This window comes from Hippichthys cyanospilos, chromosome 13 (assembly GCF_059441005.1).
Source record: "Hippichthys cyanospilos isolate Australia breed blue-spotted pipefish chromosome 13, RoL_Hcya_1.0, whole genome shotgun sequence".
NCBI lineage: Eukaryota > Metazoa > Chordata > Actinopteri > Syngnathiformes > Syngnathidae > Hippichthys > Hippichthys cyanospilos.
In genome coordinates this window covers 10,348,426-10,369,592 of record NC_142381.1, presented here as the reverse complement: position 1 = coordinate 10,369,592, position 21,167 = coordinate 10,348,426, and the positions used below count along the sequence as shown (strand labels likewise).

Sequence of the window (21,167 nt, the reverse complement as noted above, 5' to 3'; positions counted from 1 at the left end):
CTCAGTGTATTTTGTACTCTTGCATTTATTCTCTCTTGATGGGAGTAAGCATTACTGTGGACTAGGACACCACCTAGCGTTTTAATACCACACCCAGCAAAATAATACGAGGAAATTCCGTCGAAAAAACAGATTTTCAAGATAGTAAAATTAGGAAGGAAAATGATAATCTTATATTGGTTGAAAGGTGCAAGTAAAATGCTGTTTTTTCATGTTGTTGAAGTCAAATGGGGTGTGAGAGAGAGAAAAAAAAACAAAACAACAACCAGAAGATGTCTGGTGCTGAGTAGGACAGTATTTAGGCAAAATATTTATAATACAAATATCTTTATTAACACACTTTCCGTTTATAAGATATAGAAATAATCCTAATACAGTATTTAAAAAAACTTCAAAAAATTCTCATGTTTTTCAGTTGATCAAATTCTAATCAAGGGCTGCTTAGTTTTATTATTTTTTGTGCTCTTTTTTCTGTGAACTCAATACAACACTTTAAATTAATACAAACAACATATATTCCTGTCATATATTTATGAGTCAAAAAACAGGAAATACCGCTGACCTCACTTCAGACAATAATCACTCGGGCTGATGACATTTAACATGTTTGATTCCTGCACAGCAGGCTTTTTACACACTGACGTAAGAACAGAAGGCACAATAAATAATTGGAATATTGTCCTTTGAAATGAAAAAGATGCCAGAAATGTAAGTGCAATGAAGGCACTTGAAAACAACTAGCTTGTATCAACCATCTGATTCAACAGATGCTCCTGTCTGTTGGCTGTGTGCAATGTAAACATACTATCTTTTATTTTCAGTAGGGCTGGCTTAATAAATAGAAAGGATTTGATTAATTTGTCAGTTTGAAAATCAAGCATTTGAAAATTAGCTAAATTGTGAAATCAAGAATTTGCAAAAGTGGCAGGATGCTGGATGGGTGCTTTACAAGACATGTTTACAATAGGTACTACCTGTGGTACCTAATTGTGGCATTTAAAGGGATTGTCCACTTATTTAGCCATTTTTAGCAGTAAAAAGTTAATATATGGTTGTTTTATAGTTACCGTACAGACTCTCCTTTAGCTTACTTAACATGAAAATATTTGAAAAAAAAAAAAAAGGATATCTGGAATTGAATGTCTGGACATAAAAAACATAAAATTACATATTTGGGATTCAATGAATTAATTTGATAATTACATTATTTTTCATGTACAATTAATACTTTCTAAAACATGTTGTTTACTAAAATGAACATGTGCAGAATGCTCAGGTAACAATCAATCACGGTAAAGCTTTTGAACATCACATGTCAAACAAATGAGCCATGATTGGTCAACCCAAGCCTGGACCACAGGTGATATTGGTTTTTGTCTACAACATGTAGTAAAGTGTGTTTTTAAAGTTAATAATTGTACATAAAAAATTTAATTATCAAATCAACTAATTCAAATCCAAAGATGTGTTTTTGCATTTTCATGAGTCCAGACATTCAATCCAATATTTTTTTTTTTCAAATTTTTACTAGTGTGCTAACACTTGGAAAGAAGTGCCTAAAAATGGCTGGTACTATAAGAGGCGTAACGGCATAATTTTGAGTTTTTAAGAGTCCAGATATAGGTATTTATTCATGAATATTTTTTTTTTATATTTTCAAGTGCGCCAACACTTGAATAGGAGTCTCTAAAAATGACTGGTACTAAAAGAGGTAATTTAGAGACAAAATATTCACTTTTTTGTGCTGCTAAACAAATGGACTATTCCTTTAAGCAAGTTATGCACAAGCTATGAACGTTAACGTTAATATTTTACCTAAATATTTTCTACAGGATGTGATTTATTCTTTAAATAAATCAAACCTATGTTGGTTGGGCTTATTTCTTTCATTAAAATCATAATTGTCCGAATGACTGAAGAAAATTTAAGTCTTATTTTGGGGCCATATCACATAGCCCTAATTTTCAGCTGTCCACAAATGGTGCGGTGAGTATGAGTAAATTTTAAAATGAACGTTATTTTAAAGATAAAGTGGGTTTAGTGTTCATCTTTGAAAACATGGTAATTTTATATATATATATATATATATATATATATATATATATATATATATATATACACACACACACACACACACATAAAGTACATAACAGTATACTGTATATATGCACAAGCATACATAAAGTATATACAATAATATATGTACACGCATATACACATATACACACACACACACACACACACACACACACTGAAATTTCACTGAATATTCATCTTTGTGAGGACTGCATGGCTTCCGTTTGTTTCAGGCACCAAACCTGGTTCGATTTCTCTGTATACTACCCTGCCGCTACTTCCGTTACAGTGTCGGTCCCTGTGTCGGGGAGTTGGCGTAGTCGCGCGGTCAGGAAAGGGTTAAAAAAGAAGTCAAACCCAAACTGCAGCGCGCTCTGGGCCGTGCGCCTCCAGTCGTGCTCAATCTTGTACTGTCTGCGGCTGGACAGACGGGCGTTGCCGCACGACAGGCAGTGAATGGCCTTCAGCTCAAAAACGGGCCACTTGGAGCCCAGCCGTCCCTCCAGGATGGTGCTGAATTCCACCACGCTCCCCGTGTTCAAGTGCAGCAGCACCGACTTGAACTCGTTGCTGGCACGCAGGACAATGTCCTTGGTGGAGTCTTCGTCCTCCACGACGGTCCCGTTCTTGGTCTTCTTCTCTTGCGGCATGCCCAGAGTGACTTCGAACTTGTAGCGGTCGAAGCGCTTGACGTGGCAGTCGTGCTTGGCCAGCTGTTTGAGTTTACAAAGGGGGTCTTGGAGCGGCGGGGTGAGGAAAGGGTGAGGACCCACCGGGGGGTCTTGCGTGCTGTCGCACGTAGGATACGGCTGGCCGTACAGGCAACGCATCCAATTCCCCACTAGCACGGGAAGCAGGTTGATGACCGACTGCGCCCCGTTCTCTATGTCCGTCACACGCACGTATTTGAAACGGCCCGTCCAGGTGACCCTGTGGCCTTCGAGGTGTGAGCAGAGGATCTGAGTTTGGGCCATGTTGGACTCCCTCCACGCCGACGGACCGCACAAGTTGCTATACTGTGGCCAGGTGAGTGTGGAGTTGTATACCTTCATCCCTTCCGACCTGTACACGTACATCCAACAGAAAAGCACCACGGCGCTGAGCCACACCAGAATAAGTTTGACGATGCTGCTCCTGGACAGCGAGCGGACCACCACGATGGGGTTCAGGCTGAAGCGGGTCCAAAGTCTCAGAACGACCGGCACGAAGCACACCGTCAGCGTGACGGCCATCTTGGTGAGCTCCAGCGCTACGAACCACTGTAGGAGCTGGACGATGAGCATCGCAGCCAGGCCCAGGGAGAGAACGGGCAGCGCAAACAGGAAGAGGAAATAACCGGCGCAGGTCCGGATGAGGCCGATGGCGGTGGCGTTATTGAGGAACACCAAGCAGAGCTCGCACCACGTGAAGCAAACCAAATACGGCACGAGGCATAGGTAAGTCCCCTTGAAGCCTCTCAGCTGGGCCATGCGGAACAAGAGGTAAACCAGGTGGGCGTAGAGAGCGCAGGGCAACCCGATGTTTAACGCCACGATGTCGCCCAGAGGCACCGAGACGAACGTTCTCCCGAAGATCTTGAGCGCCCACAAGGAGTCGGGAAGCAGGTGAGCCAGGGAGCAGGCCCCTGAGAGAACTTCGGTGAGCAGGGCCTTGCGAGCAAACAACTTAGCGGAGGCGTGGAGGCTGAGGAAGGCGGTGACGGTGAAGAAGAGAGCCACCGCCGCCAGCTCGGAACACGGGATCCACGATTTGTCAGCCACCGGGAAGGAGAACACCACGAAGACCACGGAGAGCAGGAAGTACCTGAGGTAAAAATGAGTATTTTCTTCTCAAGATAATAAATTCCAAAGACCTTGACGAAAACTGAATCAGACAAAAAGAAGTGCATATGAAAACCGAGGTTGCTCTAAGATCACAACGGGGAGCGCAAAGCTAATCAGGCACAAATTCTGTATTTGAAAAAGGCTGTCCTTACAGATAGGGCTCCAGGTGTGTCCACCCAAAGTTGGTCTCAGCTTGCTCCAGGTCAAGACCTGGCTCAAAGTGCGCCAGTAGGTCGGTTAGGGCCCGAAAGTTCTCCCAGGCTTTGGAATTCTACCACGGGGGACAAAATGACACTGTCAAGACGCGTCCTTCTCAGACAATGAAGAAGAAAGTGAGTGGTCTGACCTGGAATACCCGCAGCGTACAAATAATCATGGAGAAGAAGGAGAGGTAGAAAATCAGCAAAGGGATGAGGAAGATGAAGAACTCGATGGTGAGGTTGGAAATGATGAAGAAGAAGATGAGCGCGTTGACGTGGTGCGTGGGGATGAGAGCGCTGAGCCACTGCATGCCCGCCCGGGACGCCCAGTCAATCAGGTGCTCCTTGATCTCCAGCAGAGCGTGAAGCGGGAACTTCAGCAGCTTACCACAATGAACAGAGACGTTAGAACACCGTTGGTACAACTTTCTACACTCAACTGTGATACTCCTACCTTTTGATGTAGGGGCAGCTCATCTGGGTTTTTCACCACATCGTCGTCGTCCTCTTCGTCGCTGCCGGACACGGCCGCCATGGCCGGAGGTGGCGCCATTCCCTGAGCATACTTCTTCGTCATCTCGACAAATTCATCCATCCCGATATAGGAAATGGCTACAAACACACAATAATACGCACGAATTTCCAATTTAATAATTGAGTTTCATTGTGTGCTTTCAATAGGGCTTGATTTGTCATAACGGCAATTCTACTTACACTCGGTGGTCACCATTGTCTGCAGAACTCTCCTCTGTTTCTTCGCAGAGCTGTTAAGTGGGCCCTGGGAGACTGTTTTGTCTGAAAATGGAGCAAAATAGCACACAAATGATCTAATCAATATAATTGGTTTAGTTTTAATTAACACTGTCAAGTGTGGTGGGCAACATGACTGCTTCACAGATGAAAAGCTCAGAGTTTGAATCTCAGCACAGAAATATAAGGGATATCTATTTAGCAATTTTCAGCAGTATATTTAGTCTAAATTTCATTTGTTAAATTCATTATTGTTTATTTGCAGTCACATGTGCCCGAGGCTCAGGTAAAAACCAATGTCAATCCCAACCAATCCCATCCATTCATTCATTTTCTTAGCCGCTTATCCTCACTTGGACCTCAGGCGTGCTGGAGCCTATCCTAGCGGTCTTGCAGCAGTGGACGGGGTACACCCTGGACTTATTCCTAGTCAATCGCAGGACACACAAAGACAAACTACCATTCACACTCACAAACACACTTAAGGACAACCTGGGGTTTTCCAATATAACTTCCGTGCATGTTTCGGGGAACGTGGGGGGGTAATTGTACGTTAAAAATAAAGTCATCGTATTATTTATAGACAAAACAATAATAATATTTTTACTGCTGAAAATGGTTAAATGAATAAAGTCTCATTAAATTCAACTCTAATGTAGGGCTGAAGTTTTTGAAATGTTTTAAAAGCAATCAAATTTAGACTATTTATTTGTTTAAAGATTTATTTATTTACATTTTTTAATGAGATTCTTTTTAAGGTCCTCTTTACATTTTATTTTGTTCATAACCACAACCTTTAAATTAATCTGTATTATAATAAACATCCAGTTTATTATTCAGTCTGAACAATTAATCAAATTCAAATCAATCACACAAAGTTTTAGAATGCCATTTTCAAATTGCAAAGGTTCCAATTTAGGAGGAAAAATATAATATAGCTTGAATTCAGTTTGTTGGCAGGTTGTATCGTTAATTTTTTTCATGTACATGTACAATACATAGTATTTATTAACTTACAAAGTGTCTAGATATGTTTAGTGGCTATGAAGCGCAGCCCATGTTTACATATGGTTTCATGAACTATAAAAGTTTTGGTTTGTATTCTTGTTTCTGACATGATTTACAGTCTTATAACTACAGGTACTGTATGTCACTTGTTTGGCTTTTAAAACGAAGTAACCCCTGCATCATACCTTGATCTGTGTGGACATGTTCCACATTCTCCAGCATCTCCGAAACAGCCACCGACCTCTTCTTCTCTGGGTTCAACTTCCAATACATCAGCAGGGCCGCTTTCCGAACTCCCCTCTCGAAACGGGTTTCTGTGCACAACTTCTTCACCTCCTCGTAGTTTTCCAAAGTGATGCCTAGAAAATAGCACGTGGCTCCGCATTCGTTAGCGTGTTGCTAATCAAATGCAGTAATGGCAAAGGACATATTTGTTACCTTGCCTGGAGGCTAAGCATTGTTGCAGCAGCTTCACGGCATCCTTGCGGCCCTGTTTAGCGGCCTGGACCAGCCAGGTGACAGCGTTGCAGTGGTTCAGTTCTTCATCTCTTTCCTGGGCCAGAGCCAGGAAAAAGCGGCCCATCTGGAGAGACATGCGACACAAGGGCACTTTAGCTGTCCCATGGCCAGACCTTACTCATTAATATAACCCTGTCAAGTTGAGTCCACCTTCTGGTTGACACTGACCTTGGTCTGCGCTCTAGCGTCACCTGACTTTGCTTTCTCAGCCACATCTTCAAAACTGACCTCTTCCTCTGGCTCCTCTGAAAGGTGATGCAAATTTGTTTTATTACATTGACGCTTTGACAGAAAAATATATAACAATGGTGCCTTGACGTATGTGTTTGATTCTTTTTCATTTGGATCAATGGACAGACTTCTCACCCGATTCAGGCGTGTTTTGAGCTGTGGCTGATGTTCCGGCAGTGGCCGAGGAGGCCGCGTTGAGCTGAGCTCTCCCAAGCTGAGAGGGGCTTCTGACGGGCGAGCGGTGAGGCGAAGTGGTGGGCGTGGGGAGCGACGAGGAGCGGGAATGAAGACGAGGCGCAGGCTGAGGGGACGCTGTCGAAGACGACGCTGCCAAACTGGTTGATGCGGTGAGATTAGGAGAAAATCTTGGAGAAGGATGGCGTGTCCGCGCAGCGTCTGGGGGAGAACTGATGGGATTTGGGATGCCTGATGTGTCCATAGCTGAAAAGAATTAAATAAGTGAGAAAGATCAAGGCATGTTTTAAAAATATGGAACAAATTCCAAAAGAATGTAAATGTTATCGTGGTTTCATTTGATATTGCAAATTTATCAACTGACAATATGTCAAGTTGATTCTAAAGAAAACAATGTCACAGCACGTTTTTATCTGTCCGTCCTGTAAATGCTTTAATTAGAATTAGTAGTAGAAATAGAGTTTGCATTGTATTTGTCTTATTTACTAAATGTCTTTGCAGGTTATTTGTTGCGTTCGTGCCGCAGTCAAATCCAACAAAGCATCAATATCACTGTTCCATTCATGCAATCTCTTATGAAGTGGAATGCTAAATTGAGAAGGTGACATCCTGCAAAGTTCCTAAAGTGGAACCCTGCTTTGTCCGATTGGGAATCTCCCCTCGAAGCGCCAAATGACCTCGATGTAAGTTAATAGGTGAAATAGACGTGAAAGTTCTCCAACGATCTCGATCCCGAAAGGCTCGTTAAGAATATTTTACACGAATTAAAAAAAAAAATGCAATATTATAATACATTTAATGCGCATCAGAACCGTACTGAACTAGTTGCCAATTCTAATGTATTTTTGCAATATGTCACAAAAGCACGCCTTCATGCATATTGATCAAAGTCATCCTCCCTGGAGATGAAAATCACCTTCAAAATACACGGCTTTTGGACACGATTTATGGATCCATGTTGTCCTTTAGAAGAACCTCTGTCCACAACGACACTCTCGGTCTCGGTTGTCTTTAGTCAAACACCACGCAAGTCTAACAGCTTGTTTCCGGCCTACTGTAAAAAAAAACTTTTACGATTGGACAGAATTAATGACTACGTTTGTGTCAAATGTTTTAATTGGCCACAAAACAGGAAGTTTGCAGTTGTCGCTCAGGCAAAAGCAATCGATCGTAAAGTTAAAGGTGTGGATGTGTTGGTTTTCGTACATTTTGTTCGTTTGAAAATGTGAATGAAAAAAAATGGCCACGTTTAAATAAGTCAAAACATTGTGTTTAACTTATTTTGCATTTTGTTGTGCAAAATTTCGGAAAGATTGAATGGACATCTATTGCCAAAAGATGGCAGCATTGCACTTACAGTTTTTAAAAGACCCACAACAATATTTGCACGGGCTTTATTGCTTCCGCTGTTGTGTTCACTGTTAAATAATAATTATAATAAAACAATAAATAGATCACGACACACTAACGTTCACTAACAGTTTTGTTTTGGATTGCCCCAGGCACTTGTACGGAACATCTGTACGTAATAGAGGAGCAGGGGGATATACATGAAATTTAAAACAATCTCTGGACGCTGAATACTTGCTAAGATTGAAATTCCCAAGACCTATTAAGTGGCAGTGGCAGACATAAACCCTAATTGAGGGCAAGCTTAACTGCAGCTGCCATGAGGCAGTTATGTAAATGTATCTTTGATTACTAGATTTGCAAGATCCAGTTGAGAGGATAAGGAGAGGCCTAATTTTAAAATGGATGCATATGCTCACTGCTAAATTGGGCAAAATTGTGGGTATTATTTAAAAAAAAAAATCTCATTTGCTAAGTATTGTAAATGTGGTTATGCAAATATCGGTCATTGCATGGGGTGCATGTTTAAATTGTGGTGGGAGCACCTCCTTTATAGTTAAGGGGTTCTGGGTTTCAATCATAGCCCCTTTGGAATCTTTTTGTTGAATGCTTATGTTAGTTTTCTCCCCCTTTCCCCCCCATGCTCAACAATCATACATTAGGTTTTTGAAGCCTAATCGCCCATTGGTCCTAAATGTTTTCTGCGATATGACCTGGCAATTCTGAGTGTGCTCTGCCTCTCGTCCAAGGAGAGCAGCTTTTGGCTAACCTAGTCTTCCACCACTGATGAACATTTTTTTTGCTAAACTTAACTCACACATGTAATGACTAACTCTCACAACAAAGTAGATTCTAGAAGGAAAATGTATGGACAGTAACCATAGTAACAAGGACTGTTAGAAAATGGACATATAGAGCAATGGTTGATCAATATTACTCCTGAGACACGCATTTTCAAGTTGTTTCAAGTCTTTTCTTTGCTTTGCAGTTTTAGTAGCAATTTGCTGAGAACATTTTTCAGACCCTTTCTAATGTTAGATGTTGTCATGCAGCTTTGTTTGTATTAGTTTTTTTGGGGAATGGACATGGAACATACTCCTCAACATTTTAGAGACTCACAACCGTGAGTCATGCAGAAGATAATTAACCTCAGCTGTACAACAATGTGGGCTTAAACAGTAAAATACATCTCATTTAGATCATTTTTGTCAGATTTCCTTTTTATTCCAAGATGCATATTTTTACTCCACTATGTTCTGTAGGTGGTAGTATATATCCTATTGTACTCTTCATTTTGTTTCCTAGTCCCCACAGAATACCAAACGTCATTAGGATACCTTTAATCTGCCAGACGCCATGAATATGCTAAGCTTATTATGGCCAGCTCTTATGGAAACAGTCCTCACATTCCGAGGAGCTGGAAAATAGGCTTACTGACACTTTACTAAAGAGAGTAAGACTTTTTCCGCTGACGACATGTGCGTTCAAGGCCATCAATTTGATACTTGAACCATGCTCCACATTTTCTTATTCTTTATTTATGGGGTGTGACACATGAATTGTAAAAAATGTCACAAAAAGCTTTGAAAAGGCAGGTTTGTTGGAACCACAAAATAGCACAAAACTAAGAACATACCTTAGGCAAAACAATCAACTGAGTTACTCATTATTTCTCTGACACACATTTGCTCTCTGAGTCAATACTTCACCAGAACAAACCACCCTTCTCTGCTTTCCACCCTAGTGATTTTCACCTCAGGCCTTCTCGCAGGTTGACCTCAGTATACATGTAAATAGAGAGATACAAAACACTCCAGGATTACACAGTAAGGCATATGGATGTCATATGGATGACACAAGTTATGCAACCAGAATGGGAAATGATGTCCAGTAGACGACAAATCATCTTCTCCTAAGTGGGCTCTTGCACTTCCTGTTTTGCCCTAAAGCCAGTGGCTGCATATGCTTGTGAATGGCAGACATGCAGACACAGAGTAAAGAGAGGCAGAGATGAGCAGTTGCGTGGAAGTAATGCATCCACCAGAATCTGGGTCACTCTCACTACATGCACTTTTATGTTGATACATTATTTCTACTTTTTTGGAGGGAGAAGCCAAATTGTCTAGTAAAGAGAGAGTCTGTTGGATTCCTGTGTGTGTATTACTCTAATGGCTGAAGATGTTCTTAAATACAATAAATAAATAAAAATAATTCAAATAAAATTGCTTGGTGCAATTTTTGATCACCATTGCTTGATGGTGATGATAGTGGTGATGATGATGATGATGATGATGATGATGATGATGATGATGATGATGATGATGATGATGTTTCAGAATTCAAGTGTGTGTTTTTACAATTCACGAAGTCATCATAGAAATACATGGACCAGGAGGAACTTGCATTAACTGACGAAAGCCAATAACATCTCCACGGCTGTGTCAAATGTTAGTGCAAGATGATATAATTAACGGTTTCATGTAAATGGCACAGGCATGGCAAACAAAAGTATACTACTACTAATAATAATAATAATCATCATCATCACAATTATTATTATTATGATTATTATTTGTGGGTAGTAGTACAACTATGTACTACTACTACATTCTACTTATTCAATGGACGTGTCGAAATTGTCAGATCAGTTTCTCTCACGTGCTACGACTGGATCTATTGCGTCTCTATGGTCGATGCAAATAAATTAAACATAGTTTTTTGACGCACAAACAAACAAAATGTCTTAAACATTACACAGTAATGATTTAAAAATATCTAAAAATAATGAAGTTGTCGCCAATCTTGATGACGTCACCGCCCTCACCAGCGGTGTCATTCTTGAACACGCAGTCAGGTGTCGCGCTTCTATCACGCTACTGGCGACGCCCGCCCCGCTTCCTCCTCGCATCTTCTTCGCCCAGACACTTTTATCTCTTTTATTTATGCACACGCATGGACGTTGAAACACACTGTGGGGATTGCTGTCATCGCGCGTACCCTCTTCCGCCTGGGTAGTCGGATAAGTAGGCTCTAAAATAGCAGGCGATCAAACCGCCCCGGAGTGCTGTGGATGTAAATGAATTAACCCGTGTGAAGTGGACCTTGTGTTAAACCTTGCTGTGTGGATTAAAGGTGGCGAACGAGGTGAGTACCACATACGCACACCGCACACACACACACACACACTGTCTGCTCTCGTGGACGTGAACCCTGTACATCACTAGACATCTCGTTCAAGTGAGTGTAGCCGTTGTGATGCTTGACAACTTGTTTTTGGACGCAGCGTTTGGTTTTAGCTGCTAGCGGGCGGCAGTTTGTAGTTGCCAAGGGAAGCTGCAGTTGGAGGTTCGAATAGCCACCAATAGTGTACTTCACATGGCAAATGTACCAAACGCACACCGTTGCACAATGGAGCTGGTGTTATCCCGAGTCGGAAGGATCATACTTAATGATGATGTTTGATCTTTAATATCCTGTCTGTCTACCAGTACTGCTTCTCTTCCACTTCCTGTGCAGTGCGATGCAGCTTTGCCACCCCCACACATAGCGAGGACACTATAGTAAGGCATGACATGGTTCAAGAAAATGATTGCATTTCACGGACACATCAACATGAGACCTTGCAGGCTGCAAGGACAGCCGACCTGTATTGGAGGCTGTATGGTTGATGCTGCATCTGCTGCAGACTCATGCATGTGTCTCCGTGGGGCGTGGTTGACGTCAGTGGCAGACTTTAATCCCCTAGTTATCTGTCCACAGCTATGGAAAGCCTTTGCAAGCGTTTACTTGACATCCATTTTATGGTCCATTTAATAATACGCTCTTTTTCCTCACTAATAACATGTAGTTGGCTTATTAGTATGTCAAAGTTGTCCTGCTAGTAAGGGCAAGGAGCATAATAGTTCAAGAACCTCAAGAATGATGTCCATATTGGGACAATGCACCTGTACTAGAATGCACTTTGTCATCACTTGAGCTAACTAGATAGCGCGGAGGGGCGTGGTTGCCGAAATGACGTCAATTTGACGCGTGGAGCCATCAAACGCTTGAAGACAGGTAAAAGTAGTAAAGATGAAAGATGTTTAGCACTTGAAGACAGGAAAAAAGTATAAAGATAAAAGCAAGAAGTTGATTTAAGTATAAAAATGAATGCTTATTGTAGATTTGGCAATTTCTTTCTTTCCTTTTTTTTTCCAATGTTGGATGGTTTTGTTTTTAACTCCAGTAAGATTGTAGATTGCACAACACGTTTTATTTTTTTTTTTACTCATATATATGTTCAGAGACATAGATTTGCTATAGTGAAAGGTCTCTGGTTTTCTGGTTGTAAACATGATTTTGTTGTAGAGTTGTACTCTAATAGAACAGAAATGCCCACTAGTAGTTTTGCATCACTTGTCAAGTGTAGTTTTCCTACTAATATGCTACAGTAGTCGTTGTAGTCACTTAACTGTGAGATAATTAAGCACTCTAGTAGAATGATTGTTTTTGCACACAAAACAGGAAAACGTTGGTATTCTTGTAGGACACTTACAGTACATGATTGGAGTCAGATAAAACTGCACACGTTGATATTTGTAAAAACAAAAACACACCCAGATTAAAACTGCAAACAAAAAAGTGCAAATTCATGAAATAAAAATGCTGGGAAAAAAAGATGCACTCACAAAAATGATTCAGAAAACAAATGCAAAAACAAAAAAAAAATTGCCGCAAACTGACAGTAGTTTTGGAAGTTACAGGTTTTTTTTTTTTTTTGCCTCATTTTTGTGTCTGTAGCGTCATGTTACTTGCAACACATTTGCTTCAGCTGGTCACTTTAGAAATTGGTATGAAAAGTTAAAAATCATAGCTAGTATGACACACTCACTCATTCCATTTCATCTCCACAATGAGGATAAAAAACAGCACTAGTTACATGGCCCTTAAACTGTATATCCGACAAATCAAAAAGGAACGTTCAAATGACTTTACATGCTTTGTAGAGTATTCAGATCAGTCTGCCATAGTAGTCCAGAATGTTATAACCTAGTAGACAGCTAAAATGTGCTACACACCCATTTCCTGTTTAGAACAATGCTACATAAATGAAAATGCGTTATCGCTGACCTGACATTAAAGGCCACTATCACCAAGGGCACAATTCCTGGACATTAGCTTTTTTTTCTGAGATGTACTGAGTTTGTGCACTGATGTCGGCATAAGACCCTGCATTTGGTTTTGGTTCTTCTCATTTTTATGGCTAAATTTGAATAGAAGTCAAAGAAGGAGAAATTATGGCAAAGCACTTAAAAGGCAGAGGCGTTTGACACGTTATAAAACAATGATAGATTATAAAATTGCTGTCATATTTGATTTGGGTAATTTATAGCAAACTTGCAGTATTCCATCTTCACTCTCCTCCCCTCTGCCTGACCTAATCTCATCTTCTTATTTTTAATTCACGATTAAGCACAGCTATCAGCATAATCCCATGAGACAACACTTGCAGGACACTTCTTTGGGTGCCTCTGTTATCAAAATATATCCAGTATTATCAAATAACAATAGAAGTGAAAATAACCAGTTTTCTATTTTTGCGTATCGACACTCCTTCTATTCCAATGTGAGAACGTTAAAATGTACAGGACAATAGTACTGATTTCTTAGGTAAATAAGCGTCTCTAGATGATGGATGGATGGTTAAGGGATAGTTGGACTTTGTGAAGAGGTAATTGCAACTCTCACACAGTTTAATGTCTCTGAAGTCGTCCCACAACAAATCCAACCAGAAATTCAGGGATATTCTGACACTTAAGTCCCATAACTCCAGAGCTGAACTGCTCAGCATACCTCACAAAAGCTCGTTTCAGTCAGCATCAAAGGATTAGTTCATGTGTGTTTGGATTTTGTGCCTTTCTTGTTGCACTTAATCCTAAAAACGGAGCAAGTTCAACGAGGGTTGTTTAGCAAAGAACGTGCAAAGAACTTCTTTTAAAAATTGTTGGCGATGGTTAACACGCGGAACTTACTGCGTTTGCATCAGCTATAATATAGATTTAATCAACGATATTGATCTTTCTTGGACAGCTGGATGAGGGCAACTTTGTGTTCATATGTTTAGGTAAGGTTCACTAGACATTGAGGTCATCAGCATGCAACATTCTCTTGGCAGTGTAGTTTTCAGCCTCATGGTCCACTAGCAATGTTGCACTCAGCAGTGGTACAAATGCTCAATAGTTTTTTTGGAGTGTCCCTGTATCTGTGTGTGTGTGTGTGTGTGTGTGTGTGTGTGTGTGTGTGTGTGTGTGTGTGTGTGTGTGTGTGTATGGTTGTAGTTGTGAGAACCGTTTTGAGTTTTCTACCAGCATAGTGAGGACATTTAGGTTGGTCCTCTTTTTGAGGATCAAGGCTTGCTTTTAGTGTATAGATTTGAATTGGGTTATGGTTGAGGTAAGGGTGAGGCAGTCATTTCTCTTGATTAAGGTTCGGTTTGTGCTAGGAAGTGCGTTATGTCAAGGGATGTCCTCACATGCTGTACAAATGTGTGTTTGTGTGTGTGCCATTGTGCGTGTGTTCGCTTGCGTGCGTGTCTGGGTGGCTATCCACTGCACTGAGGCCAGACCTGTTCTGACAGTTTCCACTATGCTGATAGGGTTACAATGACAATGTTTGTTCATGAGTGTCATGCTTGTAGTGAATGTGCAATATAAACAGGACTTTATCTCAGCCCATTATACACAACCTCCCAATTGATTCTGTGATTTAGTCAAAGAGGTCCTACGGCTACCATATATAGCTCATATTTTAGGCTAATGCTTGACACGTTCTGAAAAGGATCTGTCAGAACCCAATGGGATTTTTCATGCATTAGAAATTGTACTCATTATGAGTATCCTGCCTTAGAGTCGAGACGCTCAAGATTTGAATCTTAGCTTAAGCCCTCCAATGTGAAGTTTGCATGTTTTCGCTGCTAGCACGTATTTTCTTTGGGTCCTCCGCTTCTGCTTGCATTCCTAAAACATGCAGAATAATTTGCATTTTGTATGAAGCAAGAGAGACAATCAATAGTTTTGTATAATTATAGTTTACCCGGTGATAATATTATGAAACTAATTCCTAATGCTCCATCCATCCATCCATCCATCCATCCATCCATCCATCCATCCATCCATCCATCCATCCATCCATCCATCCATCCATCCATCCATCCATCCATCCATCCATCCATCCATCATCTATAGCCGCTTTTCCTCACTAGGTTAGCAGGCTTGCTGGCACCTATACCGCCTGACTTCGGGCAGCTTTGCTAACGAGTTCCAATAATGGTCTATTAAAATGCTTACCAGATGTTGGGGTGCCTCAAGGGTTAAAAAGTGCATTTTACCTACTCCGAATGCTGAGCAGGACTCCCTTTTTGGGAGTACTTATACTACGTTTGAAGTGTTCCCGGCTCTTTCTTCCCTGCGTGAAGTAGTTGAATCTCTGTGATGTTGTGTTTTTATTTTTTGTGGTTGTACTTTTGTGAACTTTAAATGTTCTTGCGGTATGCCCCTGTAAAACGATCCAGTGAGCCTCAACATGTTCCCGAGTCTACTTTTTGCCTAAACATTGTCAGGGTAAGCATGGAGGCAGCATTTGGCTCCAGGAGGCTTTTGGGAGAGCATAATCATTATTTTTCGGGGGGGGGGGGGGGGGGGGGGGGGGGGGGGGGGGGTCAGCGTTTTCCAACTTAAGAAAAATGTGAAAATTATACATTACAGTTAGATGGAAATCAGCATCTTCTTCCTTCATGTAGATAAACCAATGTAACCATCTGGCAGTCATTTCAACTGGCGAACCCCCTCTTTGCAGTTATTAGCAGTTTCCCGTGCACATGCTTGTAAGTCACATCTAATGAATCACTGTTAAGTACTTTTAATGAGGATTAGTGCACAGAGCTGTTTCTGGGACTGGCGCAAATGTGTGTTGCTCCCTGATAATTCAGGGTAAAGATTGAAAGAATGTGCGCTTGTGTCATCGCTTGCTCTGTGACTGAATGAACTCTACATCTCTGCGAACAAGCGTGAGATCCCCGGTTGCCTCTGCTCACTTCTATTACCATGGCAGCTTGTGGGGGCTGGAGAATGTAAGACAGTGGAGTCGCTTGAAGGTTTGTTTCTCTGCAGGCTTTTTCCCATGTCTCTCTATTATTGATAGAAGCCATCACCTTTGTTTGTCTTGCTTCCTTCTCGTACTGTTTGGCCATGCACACAGTGTGTGTACGCTTGTTCTCCTTCCGGCATCTTTGCATTTTTGCCTCTCAGTCAACCCCAGCTCAGAGATTGTATGAGATAACAATGCTTGGATGACTGGTTTTTAAATGAGAATCTCAAATCCCATCCAAAACTGTTCCTACTAGTCGTCTCCTGCTGTGAGAGCCAAACAATTCGAAGGAGCAAGGGTTTCCGCGGCAACTGTTGCAGCCATCTGTTTGGGTTGTGCTAATGTTTGGCAATGCCAACATAGCTTAAAGATGGCGCCACATGTGGCTATAAATGCCCACTTAGCTTTGAATTTTTTTTGTAAGGAAGGGATTAGATGACTCCACTCTCATCTTGGCAAATGGACTCCTCTCATAAACAACATATGATCTGTTAGTTGCCTTTAACTTCTCAAATTGACAATTTTTTTTTAAAGGCCCCACTTGGCGGTTTGCTTTATTATTATTTATACTTGTGTGTCTGCATTATTTTTTTTGTACAACATCATTTACAAACATTAGAGTCAGAGCTCATGTTTCACAATGGAACAGTCACCTAAATTCCCAAATGTGCTTATACCCTATGAAAAACCCAGGCCGCCCTAGTTAAACACAAAACCATTCTGTTTTATGAATGGTGGAAGATGCCTGTCACTAAGTCACTGCCATAGAGAAATGAACAAAGATACTTTTCATGTTTTTTTTTATCAACTTCTACAGTACATATTTATAGTTTAACTTGCAATATAATGTTATAACATTTGCCTTATTTGTGTGTTTTTCTTCCTGCCAAAAAGACTTCTATTCTCTGCATCTTCCTGCAATGATGTAGACTTGACCATCAGCATGATGTGCCAGGGGAGACTCGCTGTAAAGTTCAGCATCATCATCAGCAGCAACAGTGTTTGATTCGCTCCTCTCTGGTTCACCACGCCTGCCTCTCCATGTCTTCCCCCATTGGTTGGAAATGCCATGTTGTGCGCAACATCCCCTGCGGCCTCGCCCCGTGAGAAGGGTAGGAATCTGGAGAAATTATAGGTAATGGCTGACCCGGTTCAGGCCGCCAACGAGGAGCTCAGGAGCAAAATGATGGATATCCAGATTGAGCTGCAGCAGGAGCGTGGCAAGGTACGGCAACACAGAGATGAATATTTGACTAATTATGTACACAATAATTATCACTGACTGGCGACCAGTCTCTGGTGTAGTGTGCCTTTCACCCAAAGTTGGATGAATAGATAGATTTTTGAAATATCCTTTATATGTTGTTGGGGCTAAGCCAATTGACATTTCCTTGGGGGGGAATAACACATACCAGACAAAAAAAACAAAAAACAATTACCACCACCATGTAAAATAAGAATGTATTTTTTAGTTGACCATACAGAGCAGAAACAATTCATCAAGAAATTACACAGAGCTGGAACAACGACTTCAAAAGCCGTCAATGGCAGTGAATGGCTTAACTGTGATGAATGTGCAAAAAAAAAAAAAAAAAAGTCAAACTTCAACAAAAAATTCAGGAATCAGGCAAATACTATACAGTACTATACAGTATATCGAGTGACTGGTCAGTGTATATTGAATAATGGCTGATTGACGTTGCATCCTTTAGGTGTGTAAGCTGCGTGAGCGGCTTCAGGAACAGCGTCAGGCTCGGGAGCTGGAGCAGCACAAGCACGCTGTGGCGCTCACTGACTTACGCGCCAAACTCCACGAGGAGAAGCTCCGCGAGACCGCAGCAGTGCGTGAAGCTCTGGCACGGCAGCATGAAGCGGAGCTGGCCAGGACTATTAAGATCCGCGACACTGAAGTACAGAGGCTCCAGGGCTTGGTGCACGCCCTGAGAGACGGAGCAGCCGATAAGCTCAAAAACGCTCTTCTCGGAGAGGCTCGAGAAGAAGCCAGGAGAGCTTTCGACGGCGAGAGACTCAAGCTACAACAAGAGGTACGCTTCGGCACGTACGCGGCTCCAAGTTCTCAGCCTCGTCGACGAGGAATGTGGATGCTATGCATGCAATAAAAACAGGATGCCGCGTGGAAAAGCTTCTTGCCAAGCTATTGTTTCAAAGGTTACTTTCCCAGAAAAAAACTTTGCATCTATCATGACTGCACATCAGTGGAATAGAACTGCTGTTTACAAATTTGTGAATATTGACCTCTTTTTAGATTCAAGAGCTGAAGGCAGCCAAGAAGCAGGCCGACGAGGCTCTGGCCACTGCGCTGCAAGCAGATAAAGCCAAAGCGGCTGATCTGAGGACAGCTTACCAGCAGCACCAGGATGAAATACATCGCATCAAACGTGACTGTGAGAGAGACATCCGACGACTGGTAAGGCCACAGACCAATGGTGAAAAATGCCATACAGTGTATGGGTGATTGTGATTCCATAAAAGCTTTTCAGATTGCGTTTAGCTGTGAAAAATGTAGTTTTCCAATTACGGAAGGTGATTGTGAATGTGCCGAAGAAATTTGAGGGGGTTCCATACCTCCAACAAGGTTAAGAGCCACTGGAATGGAGATAGACCCTGATTTTTCTTCTGGGTGGTCCAGGAGGCCGATAACCGATAATTGGAGATGATATTTATTTTCATTAAAAGAAAAAGTAACTTTTGAAATGTCTTCATGCATATGTTCTCAGATTTGCATAATTTTGAATACAATGATTAATATAATATATGACAAATAACCGATGATTAAATTCATTGATGTTTTTATAGTCAGTTGTTCAGAGAACCAAAATTGTTTATAATCTCAGAATTTCAGCCTCGAGTTAGTTTTTCATTTTCACGAAACGGACTCTTTATTGTTGAATGAAAAAGCTTCAAATACCTGCTTTTATTTTGGAAACGATCAACATTTTTGCAGATTGTCTGACGTTACTGACCAAACAGCTCACCAAGTCATTAAAAAAATAGTGCCTTTTGTTCACTTGTCTGAGAAAAAAACTCATCAAAACATTGACCAAATTATCGACTGAAAATAATTAATAAAAAAATGAATGTAATAATCAATAATCAATGTATACATTCATAAATAATAACTAATGCATAATAAAATATGTATTAGTTGCAGCCTCTAATAATAGGGCTGTCCAAGAAATGGTCTATCCCCTGCACTACCTCGAGAACTTTGCTTATTGTTTACTGGAACATCACCAGACAAAGCTCTCTTCTCTCACCAGCGTTCGTTTTCCTGCCTCTGATTCAACTAAGGTCTTATCGCACTGACCAAGGTTAGAGGCTAAGTACTGCTGTGTGCCTTGCTGTGACGTTCCATTGCTGTGTGGACTTTGTGGTGACATTAAATAATAAAAGCTGCAGTGTGTCAATAACCGGACTTCTTTGATTATTGCCTTTTTTGTAATGTTTTATATTACTAACCCTTAATGTTCTCTGCAAATCCAAAATGTAGGTTTCATTTAATATATTTTGGTCTATTTGGCTTCCACTATTCATCTTATCTGCATCTCTCATAGATGGATGAGCTAAAGGCCAAGGACCGTGTGGTGTGTGCCTTGGAGAGAGAGCTGGGGATGCAGGCCGGCTATACCCAGAAACTCCAGCTCCAGAAGGAAGCCCTGGATGAACAGCTGGTCCACGTACGGGAGGCGGAAAGGCACAACCATGGCAGCCCGAAGAGAGAAGTGGTGCCTGGGCTTGGGGACAGCTCAGACCTGCTCAATAACCAGGTACTGTATGTATATGTATGTATGTATATATATATTTATATCAACCAAATCTGTCTTTTATACTCTGCTTTTGTAAGGGATACATCTGAGCCACATTTATAATACTACAGGTATACAAATAGTCTTGGTGGCTGCATTCCCACTTCTCATCTTCCATTTCGTCACGTCCTCCTTCCCGTGAACCTTCACCTGCCTGCCTGCATGCATGTCTTCCGTCCCTTGTTCAGTTTTTGTACTCCTCCTCCCCTCTCCCCCCTGCATCCCAGGAGACGGAGGAGCGTGACACGAGGAGGTTCCAGTTGAAGATAGCAGAGCTCCACTCCGTCATCAGGAAGCTGGAGGACAGAAATGCGCTGCTGGCTGATGAGAGAAATGAACTTGTGAGGACAAGTCTTTTACATAGTGGGATTCATTGTATACATAGGCCCTTCAAAAAGTATTAATTATTTTTTTTTGCATAGTTATCACTTGCAAATGGTTCTTTTTCAAACAAATATTAATATTAGTGAGATAACAGAAACATATAAAATGCATTTTGTAAATGATGATTTTATTCTCAGAGGGGGGAAAAATACAAACTTATCTGACCCTCAGTAAAAAACTAATTACACTCTAAACCTAATAGCGAGTTGTTCCACTTTTGACAGCAATAACTGAAATATTTGCAGTAATTGGTGATGGGTCTTTGCCTACTCTTCTTTGCATATTGGTGTAAACTCTTCCATTTTTTCTTGCACGAATTGGTTTGAACATTTACTTTTATGCTTTAGAGTACCTCTTGGAAAAGACATGCAGACGACTACCACAATGAGTATGTGTGTTCCGCTTCTGTTCACTTTCCAGTTGAAGAGAGTTCGAGAGGCAGAGAGCCAGATGAAGCCAATGTTTGAAAAGACAAAGCGCCTCTCCAAGAAGAACGATGACCTCCTGCAAACACTGCAGCGAATGGAGGAGAAACTGAAAAACTTGAGTCGTGAGAACGCCGAGATGGTCAGTACATGTCTTGTCTTTAACAGGCAATTGTTTGTTTTTTGTGGTGCATTTATGCTCATAGATGACATTTGGGGGGCATTCAAGGAAAAACATGAACTTTGGATGAATTT

At 41.3% G+C, this 21,167-nt stretch overlaps 2 protein-coding genes across 2 annotated transcripts in view; one reads left to right on the top strand and one right to left on the bottom strand.

The window, feature by feature from the left end:
* Positions 1–310: 310 nt before the first annotated feature.
* wfs1b (Wolfram syndrome 1b (wolframin)) lies at positions 311–7,852 on the bottom strand. Its single transcript, XM_088432256.1, has 10 exons — positions 7,719–7,852; positions 6,743–7,048; positions 6,545–6,621; positions 6,296–6,440; positions 6,043–6,216; positions 4,814–4,894; positions 4,554–4,711; positions 4,246–4,482; positions 4,052–4,170; positions 311–3,879 (listed from the first exon to the last, which is right to left on the bottom strand). The coding sequence occupies exons 2-10, from the start codon at positions 7,044–7,046 to the stop codon at positions 2,340–2,342; spliced, it is 2,835 nt and encodes a 944-aa protein (XP_088288382.1). The 5' UTR covers positions 7,047–7,048; positions 7,719–7,852; the 3' UTR covers positions 311–2,339.
* Positions 7,853–11,027: 3,175 nt separating this feature from the next.
* The window catches only part of jakmip1 (janus kinase and microtubule interacting protein 1), a 20,570-nt gene continuing 10,430 nt past the window's right edge, over positions 11,028–21,167 (top strand). Inside the window, exons 1-7 of the mRNA XM_088431398.1 lie at positions 11,028–11,296; positions 17,171–17,501; positions 17,989–18,321; positions 18,543–18,704; positions 19,852–20,064; positions 20,331–20,444; positions 20,908–21,054. Of these exons, the coding sequence (XP_088287524.1) occupies positions 17,415–17,501; positions 17,989–18,321; positions 18,543–18,704; positions 19,852–20,064; positions 20,331–20,444; positions 20,908–21,054 (1,056 nt within the window). The 5' untranslated portion in view covers positions 11,028–11,296; positions 17,171–17,414. The remainder of the gene's footprint in view (positions 11,297–17,170; positions 17,502–17,988; positions 18,322–18,542; positions 18,705–19,851; positions 20,065–20,330; positions 20,445–20,907; positions 21,055–21,167) is intronic.

Excerpts from the sequence above, each read along its gene's own strand:
- wfs1b (XM_088432256.1), bottom strand. The coding sequence starts at position 7,046 with ATGGACACATCAGGCATCCCAAATCCCATCAGTTCTCCCCCAGACGCT. Across the intron at positions 4,895-6,042 it reads ACATGTCCACACAGATCAAG|ACAAAACAGTCTCCCAGGGC; the intron begins GTATGATGCAGG and ends CTCCATTTTCAG. Across the intron at positions 4,712-4,813 it reads GACAATGGTGACCACCGAGT|CCATTTCCTATATCGGGATG; the intron begins GTAAGTAGAATT and ends GTGTGTTTGTAG.